Source organism: Malaclemys terrapin, chromosome 10 (genome assembly GCF_027887155.1).
Source record: "Malaclemys terrapin pileata isolate rMalTer1 chromosome 10, rMalTer1.hap1, whole genome shotgun sequence".
NCBI classification, from domain to species: Eukaryota; Metazoa; Chordata; order Testudines; family Emydidae; genus Malaclemys; species Malaclemys terrapin.
The window spans coordinates 24192339-24210473 of record NC_071514.1 but is presented as its reverse complement, the minus strand read 5'-3'; the positions used below and the strand labels follow the sequence as shown (position 1 = coordinate 24210473).

At 44.3% G+C, this 18135-nt stretch overlaps 1 protein-coding gene across 1 annotated transcript in view; it reads right to left on the bottom strand.

The window, feature by feature from the left end:
* LOC128844690 (protein unc-13 homolog A-like) overlaps positions 1-18135 on the bottom strand; it is a 75631-nt gene that overhangs the window by 46101 nt on the left and 11395 nt on the right. Inside the window, exons 4-5 of the mRNA XM_054042621.1 lie at positions 11296-11413; positions 6689-6812 (exon numbers count right to left, since the gene is read on the bottom strand). Of these exons, the coding sequence (XP_053898596.1) occupies positions 6689-6812; positions 11296-11413 (242 nt within the window). The remainder of the gene's footprint in view (positions 1-6688; positions 6813-11295; positions 11414-18135) is intronic.

Genomic DNA, 18135 nt, shown 5'->3' with positions numbered 1-18135 from the left:
TTCTTGGAAGGAAAATTAATTTCTTTCTTCCTTAAAATCAGAATTATTGCTACCATGATCCTGGAGACATCCCTGGGAACACATGTAACATCAAATGGTAATTATCAAAGCTGGGATGAGAAAAGGAAGACTGTCATCCATCTGTAAAACTTTAAAATAGTCTGAAATGGTAAAATAGGAATGCTTTGAAGACAAGTTTCCATTAGAAACTTAGCCATTTCAGACAAGGCCCTGCTCTGCTTGTCCCTGGTTCTCTGAGGCTAGAAATAGGAGGGAGCCAGGGTTGTAATACTGATCTGAAGTAGATGATGGATAAGAGTGGGAATCAGATAAAGTTGGTCTGGAAATACTTGCATAGATCGGTAACATAACCCCTCTGGAGAATGTCCAGCGACCTCATTTGAGCAAAGCTAAATGTAGCCCTTTTGCTCCCAAACTGAAAGAGCCTGGCCCCAATGAGGGGTCCAACTCCAGAAAGGGCTGGCTGGGAGACCTGCAGAGAGCTCTGTGGCAACAGATGGCAGCATTAATTCTATCTACCACTTGCAAGGAGGTATTTTCTCCGGCTGAACTTTATGGATTGCTTCAATTTGCCACATCACCTGTATTCCTTTCTGTAATGTACGGCAAGAGTCAGCATTGTAAGTCAATTTTTTCTGATTACTCTAAATAGCCCCACTTTCCATGACATTTCCCATTAAGATAGCTGGGAACTGATCTGTCTGAGGGTCTGATATCAAAGGCCAAAGCCCCATATAACTGCATGGAACAGATCTGAATTTCACTCCCAACACACCAGGACAGTTTCATGACTAAAGCAAGTGGTGTTTTTAATCTTTGATTTCACTTTTCCTATATTAGGTCTGGCAATTCAGACCTTTGTTCTCCTGTGGCTCTTGCAATGGTCTGTTTGTTCAGTCCTCTCCCCTCCTTTGAACACATTCTGCTCCCGCTCCTTCCCTCCCTCTCTTTCCTCTTGGTCTTCCTTGATTTTTCCTCTCTCTCAAGCTGATCTCTCTGCCCCTCCCTGGTTGCTCTCTTCATCCCTAGCTCAATTTCACTTTCCCTCTCCAATAATCTACCTTCCCATGTAAATCATTTGATTCCAACCCCCACTTTTCCCACACCACTCTGATCAGCATTCTGCTTCCTACTCTGCCTGTGATAGCAGAAGAGATTAGATCACCAATCAGAGGCTTCTGGAATTGCAGCAGCTGAGTTGGTGATAAAGGAACAGAGCTCTTAAGCTGTGGGCAGTTGCACAGGCAGGATGAGGAGACCGCAGCAATCCAGAGCAATGTTCTGACTTATTCTGTCTCAAATAAAGTGCAGCAGCACTACTACAGCAGCACAAACATTCCCATCCCCCCCTTTGAAAGTTTTCCAGATGTAATAAGCACTCTATATACTGAATTTAGTCTTTTCAGTTCATCTGTACTTATGAACATTTTAACTCCTGCTTCAGGGAAAATCATGGATTGCATATGTATATTTTTACATTAACTAGAACTTGCTACTGAAATATCAGTTCCGGTTGTTAATGAGAGGTGCCACACTGTCAGGGCCCCCTGTGACTGCCATGTTTTAAAAAATGGGCTGTGGACACTTGAAGAAAGTGGTCAGTTCAGGAAACAGCGGATGAAAGGTGTTGAGGAGTGTGAACTACTTGCACAAAGACTTTCTAAATGGGTTGGAAGAAATTTCTTCCACCTGCTTTCCAATGCTTCATGTGTATTGTGAGAAGGAGCCAAGTGTGGGTATGGAAGTGATGGGAGTGTCACACAGGCATATGTTTGGACAATTTTTTTTAAAGAGATGGTAGTGGGAGCCTTTCACACTCCAGGTACAAAGAAGAAAGGAATAAGCAGAAATGTGGTTAATAGTCATGAGTGTCAGCGTAATAAGAACTTGTTCAGTGCTGTGTTCCCCCAAAGCAGAATGTAAGAGGTTCTGGACTTAACTCTTATTTGCACAAGGGCAGCTTTACTTCACTCTGACAGCGCAAAGGGGCCTTAAAATAATTTACATCTACGTTAAGGCCCCTTTACTCTGCCAGAATGGTGTACAGTGATCTTTGTGTAAATAAGAATCAGAACCTCCATACTTAAATTTATGGTTGGTGGTATTTGGAACCACACATGTCATCTCTGCGTGAAAGCAATATTTATTCTATATAGATTGGAAACTCTTTAAAGCAGAGACCCTGTTTCATATATCTCTAAAGCTCTATGTGCCCTTTTGATGCTATATAAAATCAACTTCATTTATTAAAAGCATGAATCCAAGTTCCTAGGCACTTATGAAAATGTGAAATCACAAAGAGTAAATATTCTTACTACAAAAATCTCTACTACCTACACCACTTTGCAGCCCTCTCAAAAAGCATACTAAGCCCTTAAAACACATGTAAACAAAGATTAAATAACATTGAACAAAACATTAGGGTATTGCTTCCATAATGGATCAGGCAGTCCAATTGTGCAACATACATGGCAGTTTTAGTGTTTTCTCAACTATATAACTAAATGCTGCTTTATGAGATGAAGAGCATGCTTCATTACACAGTGCCTCTTTAATGAATGCATTTCATTATGTAGTGTCTATAATTTTATTATTTGATAAATGTGAACGAAGATGATTTATGCCTTCCACAGCCCCTTTTAGAAAAAAACAGAGCACAATGCTTATATATTTTTCATTTCAAGATTAGTTTCTTCTCTCACAAGAACACAGTTTTACAAGACCAAATAAATTGCTGTTTTAATCAAAATGTCAAATTATCTAGTTCTAATAAACTTTTAAAAACCGACTCAGTAATATCATGATGTTCCTAATTCTACTGAAGTCTTCATAGATGGTCTAGCATACCGTTTTTTTTGTCACTGTGTATTTGCATGCAGAATTTCAGAAGTATGAGATATTTTCAGTAGCCCATGTGACATGAATACAGGTCTCAATGAACAAGTGACCATGTCACAAAAGCACTAGCACAAATGGCAATAACACACTTGGAAGCAATCACAGAAAAAGAATGAATTGGTATAGAGACAGAACTGTGACCTGACCTCTACAGCTGATTCTTCTAGTTCCAGATTAAGACAGATTGGTCGGGCAGCATGGGGCACCCTTGCATTTCTACTGCATGTATTATACCTGTCTGTAAATAAACAGACTTCCGTCTTTGGGATTGGTACCTGTCAAACTGGCACCTTTCATGAATCAATGAAAAATATTTCTCTGTCTTGCTCAGATCCTCAATTGCTGTAAATCATCATAACGCCGGGGCCACAACTGAGGATATGGAACCAAATGTTTAACAAACAGGCTGAAAACCAGGCATAAGATCAGAGTCAAAATGTGATGCACCAAATGTACTGCAGAAAAAACAAAGGCTGAAGTAATAGACAGGGCAGCTGAGCATCTGAAAGCTTAGTGTTTTATGCCTGTTTTCCCCTGCCTATGTAGAAATACAATGTTACAGTGACCTCTGCAGGATTTCCACAAGCATTTGACTATGTAGAATACTTTCTCTGCAGTTTCAAATATGGTCTCTTAAAAAAAGTTAACTTGCTTTATCTTTCATGCTTCTTAATTTCTGCCCATCTGTTCTTCTGGAATCAAAACCTCAGCCTATGAAAAATTAATTAGTAATTGGCTGAGCCAAAAAGAGAGAAAAATAGTACCTGTAAACACAGCGCTGGGGCAAGTTCTCTTGATGCACTTGTGTTAGGCCTCAATCCAGCAAACTACTTAAGCACATGCTAAATGCTTTCCTGATTTAGGGCCATAATGAAGGATGTAGGTGTGGCACTGAAAAACATATACCATCAGCTCTCACTTTTTCCTAGTGGATGCTGTGGCACAAAATTCTAAGGACTTGGAGTCTCTTTAGCCCACCCCAGACTGGAGTGTTCCTTTTTATAATATGCCCCCTTTGCTTCTTTTATAGTTAGAGGCTGAATTTCCCTGCTAAAGTCAGTGTACTCGTTCCACTGAATTCAATTGGAACTAGATCAGGCCGGTGGCGAGGAATATTCTAGACAGAATGACACCTGAATAGCAAAAATAAAAAGTTACTGTATATGTAGTTTCCTATTTGTTTGAGGTTTCATTACAACATACAAATGGAAGAGTGTTATCCTTAGAAGGGAACGTTTGCCAGTGCTATTTTCTTGGCTATTAGAAAAAAATAAATGTAGTCCTCGTGAAAGTAATGGGAACACTATTGCCCCAACAATCTATTTTTCCCCTAAGCAAAAGAATTCCCTCCAATGTTGACCTTGTGGGCAAAGTTTCATCTTACACATGGTTTTCCACCCCATCTCCAAGCCACTGGCTGGATAAGGTTCAGGCCAGAATTCAGTCTTCCAATATTACAAGCTTGTATCACTCTTCTCCTGCATATCAATTTATTTTATATTTCTCTTATATTTCTGTTACTCTTGTATCCACATCAGCATTTTTGTCTTTTAATATGCTTTGTTAAAAAGACGCACAACATTTTACTCCTAAAGTTTATTATTCATTTTTTATTGTGAATTTGATTTATAATGGAAAACTTAGTGAAGTGTTACAATTCGACTGGTGATCATTTAAAAAAGTTATTTCTTTGTCCGTGTTACTTCCAATGCCTTATATTATTAAAAACTAGAAGCCAAGATTTCCAGAAGTGTTCAGTGATTCTGGGGTCCAACTTGAGACACCTGAAAGGGGCCTGATTTTCAGAGCATACTGAGAATCAACACTGTAAAGAAGTGTAGATGTTCTTTCCATTATATTACTTGGGCCCCATCCTAAATTCCCTCTAAGCTGCGCAGATGCCTATTAAGCCCGTGCAGGGGCTCAGGGCTGCGCCAGGGAGAGGCACTCCTCCCTGCCTGCCCCAGCGCAGACCTGCATCTGGTGGGGGAGAGGAGCGCCTCCCTGCCAGCCTGGCCCAGGCCCGCTGGAGCTGCCGGGGAGAGGAGCTGTTCCCTCGGCCCAGCCCAGCCAGAGCTGCCGCAGCGAGGCACCTCTCCCCGTACCCCAATCTGCTGTGGCGAGAGAGGGTTGGGGAGAGTCCTCTCTCCACACTGCAGCCCCTGATCAGCCTGCATCCTAAACTCCTCATCCCCAGTCCTGAGCCCACCCCTCCCGCATCCCAACCCCTCATCCCCGGTCCCACCCCAGACGCACACCCCCTGCACCTCAACCCTCTGCCCCAGCCCTGAGCCCCCTCCCACACCCCAAACTCCTCATCCCCAGCCCCACCTCAGAGCTTTCCCCCCCAGCCAGCGCCCTCATCCCCCCGCACCCTAACCCTCTGCCCCAGGCCTGAGACCCCTCTTACTCTCCAAGCCCCTCGGCCCCACCCCCAGTACATGAATTTTGTTATGTGCACCAATATGAAGGTGATGTGTCACAAATCACCTCCATATTGGTGCACATAACAAAATTAATTCCACACATGGATGTAAAAAATTAGAGGGAACACTGGCCCCATATCTTTGTACCTTAACTACGAGGGGTGTGCACAGGAATTTAAATTTGGCCGCTTTTGGAGGGGCATGTTAAACACACACAAATGAAAGGTTCACGTGACACCTCCCCGCCCCCGATTTCTCAGGATGCCTCTGTCAGGGATGCCCAGCAGCGAGGAGGCAGCGGTTCCCCTGGGCAGCAGCACTCCCTGTGTCCCTGCAGTCTGGGGTGGGAGGAAGTAGCAGGGTGGCTGGCTGCTGACTAAGCTCTTCCTTCCCGGATCCCTACAGCTGCTGCTTCTCCTTCCCGGCTGCTGGAGTCCCAGAGCGTCTGCCTGCTCTGCAGACCCCCCACTGAGGTGAGTCAAGGGGTGAAGGCAGAAGCAACCCATTGGACTCCAGCAACAGGGACGGAGAAGCAGCTGGCTGAAGATTATAGGGATGGGGGGCGAAACTCAGGCAGCAGCCAGATGCCTTGCTGCTTCCTCTCTCCTCGGGCTGTGGGGAGACAGATTTTTTGGGGGGATGTCCCTGCCTGCCCCCCCTTGTGCACACCCTTGTTAACTACAGAATTAGACCTATTGATGTCAGTGGGAGCACTCAGACAGCAAAGTCCAATTCAACATGGGTAGTAAAGGTGGCAGAACAGGGATATTATTTTTGCAGTTTAACAGCCAAATTGTTCTAGTCATTGTCCAAATAGGGGGTGCAGAGCTCACCACTCAAGGTGGCACATCTGGAGGGAGGATGTCGTTCCTTCCTTGATGTCCACATGGGGGCACACAAAGCTGTGCTATCCAGTAAGCTTGCTTCCCACATGCTGTGCCTCACGCAGGACTATGGCAGACAGTAGACACCAGGTCCCTGGCATCGTTATTGTCAAACCTGGACAGTGAGCTAGCAGGGAGGGAAGTATTTAAATCCAACCAGATAACTCTTTTAATGGCTTTTATTTAAAAATCATGAAACAGCACAGACATCAGTAGTTTGGGACTCTTATTTTAAAAAAAAAATTGTTAAAAAGGCCATTACACTTTGGGGCTGATCTTCCTTATAGTGTTCCTTTCACTAATACTATTATCAGGTGGCCAGATACTATAGTGACAGGCAGCCCTATAAAAGCCTAGAGACATGTGATATTTGATAGGGCATTACATGAACTTAAATGAGTGGGTATCTTCCATCTCATACTGTTTAATTTTTTACTTGGTTATTAGTGTGTAACTTACCATTCAATATTGCAAAGTAGACATCCAGTAAAATCTCATGTCGAGTTGGTGTTTTTGTGCCACAGATTTCATTTCCATTTTTTATGACTTCAGAATGTAGTATCCACCATGCACCTGAACCTTCCTACAAAGGATATACTGAAGTTTACCTTGGTAGGCTTTATGTTATCCACCATTATCATTCTGCTACAGAGGACTGATTCAAAACCCACTGAAATCAACAGAAGCCTTTCCATTGACTGCAATAGGCTTTGGATCTGACAGTTGGCAATATTTTTGGCCTGATTCTTCAAACTTTTACTCATGTAAGTTATCCTTATGTGGACTATTCACATGAGTAAGTATTTGCAGGATTAGGCTGTTTGATTATACAGCAATTCAAGGGTTGGTGAAAGAAACATGAGTACTGAAAGTTACAGCTCTCACTCTGAAGGCCCCAGCATAAGCACTACTGACAATTTCCCCTGTGTATGCCAACCAGCAAGTACATCCTAGAAAGCTGAAGTGATTAATGTACAGTAACTATAATAGGAACCTATCCCACCCACCCCCGAAAAAAAACAGCTTATGCAGCTGCTGTTCTTTAGAAGTTACACAGGCCTCGATGATAATACCATGCAGAGGCTACTTCTGCTTCAGAGAGGATACTGAGCCCTGGTATTAGCAGCTGAATGTCAATTTAGACAATATATGGTGTGGTAGAATCGGCTTCCACAGCACTCTTCTGTGGCCTGCCATGGCACCACTCATTCCCACCTCAGTTTTCCTCCTGGTCCTCAGTCTTCCTTGGTTTGGTATGAGACCCCGGTCAATTCTGGTTCCAAAACAGCATCATATATTCCAGTCCTTAGCTAGCTATAGCCCTTCTACACAGGCTCTGTCTTCTCAAGTTAATATGCATCAGTGTCCCCTGATCTCAGCATCCACTGTCAGGGTCTTGATATCAGAATCAAACAATAGTCCCAAAGGAAACATAAAAAAGCATCTTCCCTCATGGGCCACCCTTCCACCCCACTTTCTCATCTAGTGCTCAGCCCCAGGACTTTGACCTTGGAAACCTAGCATCTACCCAAACCGCTGACCCTCTAGGCCTCCTCCCTGGAGTCCTTTGTCCTCTTTGGTTCTCCACAGACTGGACCCTTATTCCCCTCTTCCACCACACCATGTGCCTGGGGTGCTGGCTTTCTCCAGGGCCTGCAAGTGGATCCTCCTTCTCTCCTGCCACTTTATCCCTTCAGGATCAGCCTTAAAAGAGCCTCTGTCCTGTAGATCCTCTCCCTAACTAACCTCTGCCAGCCCTTTATGGAAATCATCTGACTCCACCCCAGCTGGGTCTGGTAACTGAACCAAGCCATCTGATCCCCACCACATTAGGATCATTTGTGGGGGTAGCTGTCCACCACAGGCAAAGCTGTGCCTGACTCTCCTTAAAGGGCCAGCCAATGACACACAGACACTTATGACCCTACTTCCTCTCCCCTAAAAACAAATGGTGACTGGGGAGAAGGGGAGGAACTGCTACACCATGGGGGAAGGGATAAAATGGGGCCCAGCTGGGGCCACCCCACCCTCCAGCATGCTCTTGGACCCAGAACTGTGTAGGGGAGACCCTGCCCCACAAACTCTAGGGTCATGAAGACCCAGGTAGGTGGTGCCTTGCCTCTTCCCTCCACATGGCCATGGGGGAAAACTGCAGAGATCCAGCCACAGACTCCAGCCAATAAGAACAGAAGCAGCCAAAGCAGGGACCTTTTTCTCCTCAGGACATTTCAGTCAAAACTGAAGAAAGTTCTGACTTTCTCTGCCGTGTGCTGATTTGTTTGTTCCAACCCTCCCTCTCTGATCTGTCTCTTCACCTAAGCTTCACTCAACATATACCTCTCTTCTCCCCTCCCCTAACCGCCTCACCCTGCCTCCCTTCCCTTCCCATTTAGCTGATCCCCTTCTAACTAACCCCTCCCCCCAAAAATATCATGGAACTAACACAATGTTTGTTGTCATATCGTTCACTGGGCTCGAGTCTCATACCCCTCCACTAAGCCTGCATCTTTCTTGTCTATTTAGATTGTAAGCTCTTCTGGGCAGGGACTGTCTGCTACTCCCTATTTGTACAGTGCCTAGCACATTCTAGGTTATCCCTACCATAACAAACATATAAATAAACATAAAAAACAACAGCAGCTGCCTTTTGAGTGCAGTTCCCAGTCACCAGTTCTTGAGAAGAGAGAGAGAAGGTACATAAATTGCTGCTATTTTTTAAAAGTGTCCCAGGAGCTGGATTGGACCCAACCTCTCTACTGTTGAGGCAGCAGAGAGCATTTCTGTAGCTCCCATGGCTGGTGCAGAGTAAGACAGATTGTGGAGTATTTGAGATAGGCTCCTTCCCTTCCTGCCCCCACCCCGAGGCAGTTCCACATTGCTCTGCCATGCAGCCTCAGGATTCCTAGCCTCTCCAGCAGTGACTTGCTTCCTGAATAAGTTGGCCTGTTGGGAAGCCAGACTGCTTGACTCATCTCTTTCCCAGCCTGTTCCACAGCACTCTGCCATGCAGCGTCAGAGTTCCTATTCTCTGCAGTAGTCTGAACTGTTTTCTGAGCAAGACAACCCACCATGAACCCAGCCCACTCAGCTCCAAGGTCCTACATAACTATGTACCCAGCACAACTATTCTTGAGTGCAGCCCATCTCCTCAGTCTTCCCTCTCCCCGCCTCCCCACACCCCAAGAAAAATCTTATCTCTTTTCTGTCCTTCAGCCTATGACCTTTCCTCTGTTTTCACTCCTTCCCCAATGTCAGGAGTTAGGTTTATAAAAAGGAAAGGGAAAAACTGCTTAAAGCCATGGCCAGGAGGATGTGTTAACTGCTCCTTCTCTTCAGTATTTCTACCTAAAACTAGGCATGGTTAACCACAGATACCACAGCTATGGTCTGGCCTAAGGACAGACAGCTATCGGAGATGGTTGTAATAGCAACCATTGCATCGGAGAGTTGATAAATGCACTCAGAGAAGGCATGCTCCATAGATCCATAATCATTTTGGATCTGATTTTTGGAGAGGCCCTCATAAAACAAGAAATCCATCTTAGCTGTGGGCCTCACAGGATGCAAGTTTCTGCTCTATGAGACAGCCCTTAGTTTTTAAAAGGGCCCTTTCTAAGCAGGGCCGGCTCCAGGCACCAGCCGGCCAAGTATGTGCTTGGGGCGGCACCTTGGGGCGGGGCAGCGCTCGGGTTTTTATTTATTTATTTATTTATTGGTTCGTCGGGGCAGCACTGGAGGGGGGTTTTTTGTTTCGGCGGCGTGGCGCTCGGGGGGGTTGGGGCTTCAGATGGCACAGCGCTCAGAGGGGGCGGGGCTTTGGGCGGCGCTCGGGGGTGGGGGCTGGCATGGCGCTGGGGGGGCAGGAGTTTGGCGCGGTGCAGCGCTCAGAGGGGGGGCGGGAACTGGCGCGGCACGGCGCTCGGAGGTGGGGGCGGGGGCGCGGCACTCGGAGGGGGTTGGGGGCTGGCGCGTCGTGGCGCTCGGAGTTGGGGGCAGGGGCGCGGCACGGCACTTGAAGGGAGCGGGGCTTCAGGTGGCGTGGCGCTGGGGGGGCGGGGGCTTGCGTGGAACTCAGGGGAGCAGGGCTTCGGGCGGCACGGTGCTCAGGGGGGCGGGGATTTCAGCGGCGCGGCACTGGGGGGGGTTCGGCTGCACGGCGCTCGCGGGGGGTGGTACGGCGGCGCAGCGCTCGGGGGGGGGTATGGTGGGGCGACGCTCTTCTTTTTTGCCTGGGGCAGCAAAAAAGTTAGAGCCGGCCCTGTTTCCTTCTGACCATGCTGCCAGCTAGTTTATCACTTATTTTTAACAGCAATTAAAAATGGAACAAAATAATATTTTTCAGCCATAGAGTGCCTTTAATCCAAAGATCATAACACTCTTTGATTACTGAAGACTTGCAATTCCCCTGAGAGGTAGGTAGCTTGTAAAGTGCCCATTTTATAGATGTGTAAGGTGACTTATCCAAGGTCACAGTGAATTAGTGGAAGAGCCAGGCTGAGAATCCTGACTCCAAGTCTCCCTGCTCTAATCACATAAACCACACTGCCTCTGCATTTCTCGTAATTAGTGAACCCTGGTAAACTTTAACCCACTGACTGAATTACACCTGATTCAGTATTTGAAACACTTCTGCAGAGAATAACAGCTTATGCATATCAACTATTACTTTGAGAGTTGCATATGCATTGTGTCTTAGTATTATTTTATATATATATATGGAGCTATATCTATCTCATAAAACTGGAAGGGGCCCTGAAAGGTCATTGAGTCCAGCCCCCGACCTTCACTAGCAGAACCAAGTACTGATTTTTTTGCCCCAGATCCCTAAGTGGCCCCCTCAAGGATTGAGCTCACAATCCTGGGTTTAGCAGGTCAATACTCAAACTACTGAGCTATCCCTCCCCCTGGAAGCAATTGAGATATCAAGCAACTGAGATGTTATGGCCTGAAGCAACTGAGATGTCACTTATGATTAACCATAAGCTTAATTACAGTAGGTGAGAGACTGAAAATAAGTTTTTAATCAGATTTTACACAAAACATTTTTGCACAGCAAGTCAACTTACATCTGTTGCATATTCCACAGTTGTTAGGGGAATCCATAAAGTACCTAAAAGTTTGTCCCATATCAAGCCTTTCTTCCACAGCTCCACCACGAAGCCCTTTTCAACATCACTGATTTCACTAAAAATAAACAAATTTAAAAAACAACAACAACAAAAACAGATATTGTGAGTTGGGACAGCAAACCTGAAAATCTGAAAATGTAATCTTAATGGTAGTTTTATTACTGTTCCACCATAATACTCTGAATCTCTGCTTTCTAACCACACACAATTATCATCATTAATATACAATAGAACCTTACTTTTACAAACACCAATCTTACAAACGACCTGATATATGAACGCTTTCTCCTGACCAAAAATAAAATAAAATCACAAACAAAAGTGATGTCAATAAAAAGCAAGTTGACGTCACCTCACATTCTGATAACTTCAATTAGAAATGTTTGCAGTGCTTTCGAAGGGAAAGAAAAAAGCAGTGCAGTACACCATACTGCAACCTATGCCCTGAACCTACTATACTTCTGAGATGTTCCATTTTGTGAACTTTTTGATTTTATGAACAATCTCCAATTAGATAATAAAATATGGGTTCTACTGTGAAATTTGAAGTAACTGGCACTGATATGAACATAACCTCCATGATCCAAGTCAATAATACACTTGAATACTAACTTTCAGGCTCTTGACTGATTTATTTCACAGCTCCATACTTTGTGTGTCAGAAAGTCTGCCAGGAGTGGGGCAGCAGACTGGTACCAACAGCCAATATTCCTGCTTTGCTGGAAGACCTAGAGACGTCTGACATAGCCCTGAGAAAAAAGTAGGTGTAAGCAGAAAATGCACTGATTCAGACCAGTGTTGCTGCTCTGACCTTCCAATGGATTTTGAAGCTGCCCTCCTCAGGAGGAATCCCAGGGCCAGTGTGCTATAATGAATCATACACCCAACCTCTAGTGCAGCTGCTCACATAGGTACAGGACTTACCTGTGTATCTAGCCCTTAGTTAGTTAGTTGGCTCTCCAAAGAGTAGTTAAATATATTTTAATAATCTAGGGCAGGGGTCAGCAACCTTTCACAAGTGGTGCCAAGTCTTCATTTATTCACTCCAATTTAAGATTTCGTGTGCCAGTAATACATTTTAATGTTTTTAGAAGATCTCTTTCTATAAGTCTATAATATATAACTAAACTATTGTTGTATGTAAAGTAAATAAGGTTTTTAAAATGTTTAAGAAGCTTCATTTAAAATTAAATTAAAATGCAGAGCCTCCCGGACCATTGGCCAGGATGCAGGCAGTGTGAGTGCCACTGAAAATCAGCTCGCATGCCGTCTTTGGCACGCATGCCATAGGTTGCCTACCCTGATCTAAGGAAATACCTGCTCAATTACACACTTGTACAGTAACTTAATTCTAAGCCTCCTTACAACCCATATTCTAGTTATTTACTATTTTTAAATATTGGTAGGTAACAGCACTGTAGTGCTTCACAAAAATCTAACTTTTCAACTTGATAGCATCCCTGAGACATAGCTAGAGAAACAGATTGAAAGGGCCAAGCTGGGCTCTCGTCCAAATTGAAAAAGCTATTTGTAAACAAATCTGTGATTAGAAACTAACAGTTCCTAGGTTACCGAGGAGTAAATCTGAAAACATTACCCTTTAGTTATATGAGGGGTCTGGTTAGAGCCCAATTGTCCCATTATCATTGGGGTGAGGAGGAGGATCTTTTGGGTTAGCTCCATCTGTGACTTTTTGGGGGGGTACTTGACAAGACACTGGCAACAGATTCCTTACAAGAGAACCATACATACATGAATAATTAATCAGCCCAGGTATTTAGTAATCACAAAACACAAGGATAAAAATAAATAAAACTTTCTGAAATGCAGAAGTGATCATAGCAGAGATTTTGCATAGCTGCTGGTAAAGCTACACCTGCATCATGGTGTCAGAAAGTGAGCTGGCCTTTAAGGATTATGGCCTTAATTCCACCTGTGCTCAGATATTTGACTCCTAGGAGATGGGTTTGAGGCCAGGGCTAAGAACCGCCATACTGGGTCAGACCGAAGGTCCATCTAGCCTATTATGATGCAAGGCTAGAAAGGGTTAAACATCCTGCAAAATAAGTAACCCTCAAAAGACACGTGGGGAGATAATGTTTGTGTTTTTGTGTATTTACTTATGTATGAGTAGGGTCAACAATGTAATCAACAGTCCCTGTCTATCCTATATTCTGATATTTAAATGAATTGTAAACATGGGATATCTCGGTATTCATGTCTCTTTGAAATGTAGTGTGAATGGTGGAGGAACAACCAAATGGCCTTATTTTAATTCTATAACTAAGTACCGGTGATGGACCTCCTTTAAAGTCATCCTAATTACCTTTTGTTCCCTGAGGACAAAAGACATGAAATTGTATAAAAGATCCTTGGGTCCTGATTCTGTCATCTCAGATCTGCTTAGGCTTCATCAGGGGAAGTTGGAGTCACAAGACTGAGGTCCCGGTTATGCTGGTAGGCCCTGAATATGATATTTGGACATTGGACTATAACCTATGAACTATTTCTGAAAGAACTCTTTGCAACTACAAAGCTCACCATCTCTGCTATGAATCTGCACCTAAATGAATTGAACTCATGTCTGTATGTACATTGATCTTTTAACCATAATCTCTCCCTTTTTTTTTTAAATAAATTTTAGTTTCGTTAATCAGAATTGGCTGTAGCGTCTATTTGGGTAAGATCTGAAACATTTGTTAACCTGGGAGGTAATGTGTCCAATCCTTTGGGATTAGTAGAACCTTTTCTTTTATTTGATGAAATAAGATTTACAGAAATTTTCATCATATTTAACATGGGCATCTGGATGGAGGCCTGAGGCTGGATCACTTTAAGGGAACTATGTTGTTTGGACTTCTGAGTAACCAATAAGGTAATAAGGAAGCTGTTTTATGCTGGCTTGGTAAATCTAAGTGTAAGCAGAATCAGGATGAGCTCTACCCTGACATCTGTTGGTGAATTATGGCGAGTGTGGAAAAGAACTTCAGGGGCTGATCTTGTTTGCATAGGGACACCCACCCTGCCTAGCATGAGCCCACGGCAGCCCAAAATGGTCACTCTGGCTGCTGTGGGATCCCCAGTTTCTCTGTTATTGGGGCAGGAGTAATAAAGTATTGTTACCCTGATTATGTGAATCAAGGGCAATGAAACTGTTTTATGACAGATGGTCTCACCATCACCTAAGTAGCACTCGCTAGACAAGGGACATGGGTTCCATAACCCAGTGAATTGAGAGAGGTTGGGGACAGGTATTCGTACCTGGTGGTATGGCTCTCTCTTGAGGGTCTGAAACATCAATTGCACCATTTTCTCTCTCTCTAGTGTTGAATAGCAGAGCTAATTTTGATTCTATTAAGAGTCTAGTTACAGGCTGCTATACTGAATTCATTTTAGGCCAATGGTGCACCAGCACTGGGGCTCCCTTACTACAAGCTGAAATCACTGAGTGCTGTGTTAACTAGTGGGGGAGCCTGAAGATTTATTGCTAAGTGGCTGGCAGAGCGTTGCAGTTTGCGGGACGGTTGGTGTGGCCCACGGGATGATGAGTGGAGCGGAGGGGAGCAGTTTGTGGGATGGCTGGAATGGCTCATGGGACAGCTGGAGGAGCAGAGCGGCTGGTGAAGTGGAGCAGCTCGTGGTGAAGGCTGCAGCAGAACCCCATGGAGAGGCGGGGCAGTCGGCCTCAGACAACGTAAGGTGCCCCTTAATACCCCACATACCCCTTTCTCCTTCCCCCCTTATTTCCACCCAGGCTGGGGGTGGGGGTAAGACTCTGCAGATAAACTTTTGAACTCTGGGGCTGCACTGACCAGGGACAGAGACTTTTGGATGATTCTTGTGTTGCTGGACTCAAGAGACTTTTGGGGGTTTGGACTTTTGGGACTTTGGGGGTGGGTCTTTTGCTCATGGATTGTGTTATGAATCCTGTTTGTGGTGTTTTCCCAATTTAATGCTGATGTCGTTTACCTCGTGTTATTAAACATTTTCTGCTGCACTCAGACTCCGTGCTTGCGAGAGGGGAAGTATTGCCTCTTAGAGGCACCCAGGGGGTGGTATGTAATTGTCCCTGGTCACTAGGTGGGGGCTCAAGCCGGTTTTGAATTGCGTTATTGAAACAGAACCCCTAGATACTGAACCCGGCCCTTGTTGCTGCCAACTCAGATGGGCAGAAGGGTTCCATAAGTATTGGAATAGCCACGAGCTTTTTGGGTTTCGCTGCTCCATTCTTTGCAGTTCACCCTAATTGAGTGACCACAGCTGGCCCCCACTAGGATCCTGGTCACACCTAGTATCCTGTCTTTCGACAGTGGCCAATGCCAGGTGCCCCAGAGGGAATGAACAGAACAGGTAATCATCAAGTGACCAATTCCTTGTTGCCCATTCCCAGCTTCTGGCAAACAGAGGCTAGGGACACCATTCCTGCCCATCCTGGCTAATAGCCATTGATGGACCTGTCCTCCATGAACTTATCTAGTTCTTTTTTGAACCTTGTTGTAGTCTTGGTCTTCACAACTTCCTCTGGCAAGGAGTTCCATAGGTTGACTGTGCATTGTGTGAAAAAATACTTCCTTTTGTTTGTTTTAAACCTGCTGCCTATTAATTTCATTTGGTGACCCCTAGTTCTTGTGTTATGAGATGATAACCTGTAGATCACCTGCTTCCTGGATGAAAGGCTAACACACAGTAACAATTTATATCAGATGAAAGGGCTGTCTGGAGTTACCTGCAGTAAAGGGCAGATTTAAGAAGGAAAAGGCTCAAGGAGACACCAGAACCCCAGTTTGGAAGAGAAATGTTGAGTCCAGCAAGTGGTGAAGAAACTGTAGAGTTGTGGAAAGACTTGTTTTGAATTATGCTGGCATTTGAAATGTGATTTTTTTAGTACATCAGCCCCCACCACACAAAAAAGGTATTATGATTTACAAGCATCTGGGTGTTTGAGAACCCCAAGAAGAGGAAAGCGAGGTAGTGTCAGAGCCTGATGCTAGATGGGTTATGACACTGTAATGGCAAGCACTCATTCCTGGAGCCCAGTGTGAACCCATAGTTGGGTCCCTGCCTCAATTTCACCTTATGTGCTATCAGTAAATTCAGTGAGGCTTTTATATAGTAACTAGTGCCCCTTCAGGGGTCTTTAATGAAAAGCTGAACACAGTATGCAAACATGCCTTCACTTAGAGGGGTCTTTCTTAGTTAGTCTGCCCCCCATGTAACTCCCTCCTTCTTCTCTATCCAGGCTCTTCACTAGTAAGGCCCTCTCAACCCAGGACCCTTTTCTGGAGTCAGACCTCCTGCCATCACCTGGGGAAGGGTTCCTTCTCTGGACCAGCACATAGTTCCCCAGTTACCTAAACACTTTGCTGCTGTCTGGTAAGGTCCTTTTGCTGGGACCTTTCCTAGGGCTTTACCACTCTTCGACCTTTTGGAACCAGATGTCTTCAGTAGCATCTTTCCTAGGTCCCCTTTTCTGGTGAGTTTTCTAACCAGCTCCCCCCAAAAGTCCCTCTCCTCAGGAGCTACCTCTGTGTGTTCTAGCTTCCTGACTAAGCAGTCCTCATAACCCTTTATTAAGTGCAGTTTACTGCCATTCAGCCACCTACGTCATTAACTAGTCACAGGTGTGACAGGCTCTGCTAAGGAGAATCCAGATAGACTGGGTGCTTTATACCCTCAGAGGCCACCTATTCTGTGACACACCGACTCTGTTTTTTTAACAGGGGAGGGCTAAGCAGCAATACCAACTCCAGAAATTAAAAAAGAATGATTCAGACTGCAAAACTCGGAAGATCTTTTTAAAGACTAGACATGGTTTTATTCTCTTTGTTGATGTTTAAACTTCTCCCTCCCCCACCCAATGCATGTTTGGCAGTTATGGCCCAATGTCTATGAAATCATGAGAGTTTCCAACACTGGCTCAGGTGGTTACCCCCATTCTATCAGAGAGCAGCATCTGTAGACGATTAACATGGGTATTGGGGAGTGCTGCCCCTTTCCCTCTCAGACACCTGGGAGTAAGGGGGACCAGCCCCAATATATACTGACCCTATCACTTGCCTTCACTGTATAAAGGAAAAGCTAGGACAGGTTTTCTAAACTGTCATACCTGACTAGAGGTGACAGACTGTCATAGTAGAAGGATTTCCCTTGACTTCAATGGGCTTTGGATTAGGACTTTTTTTTTCTACCTATGGATTGTATGTGTATTTTATTATTTGTTGTTTTAAATATAGAAATGTTTGTACCAAATCTTTATCATGCACTTCTGCCTTGGGAATTCATAACTACATTTAGGTATTGCCATATGGTTTACCTCTGATACAAAATCAATACAATAAAGCCCTAGAGAGAAATACAAGTTATTTCATGATGGCACATCTTGCCATCTTGTATATTTAGACCACTAACAGCTATGAACTATTTTCTTAAGTGTTAGTAATAACAAACAATATGTTACATTGTTTGTTATTACTGTTATAACTGTGCTGCTGCTGGTATGAGTGATGATACTTTTATTTCTAATAAAAAGCAACAGAGGGTCCTGTGGCACCTTTAAGACTAACAGAAGTATTGGAGCATAAGCTTTCGTGGGTGAATGCCGACTTCATCAGACACAATTATTTATTATTTATTTATTTATTTCTAATGTTTATCTGACACATTAAATCAAACAGGAATAAATCCTGAGATTAAATAATAAATTATTTCAGTCAATCTCAGTGAAATCCTGTGAATTCACATTTACGTGTAAAAAGAAAAAACTACCGAAGCAACAAA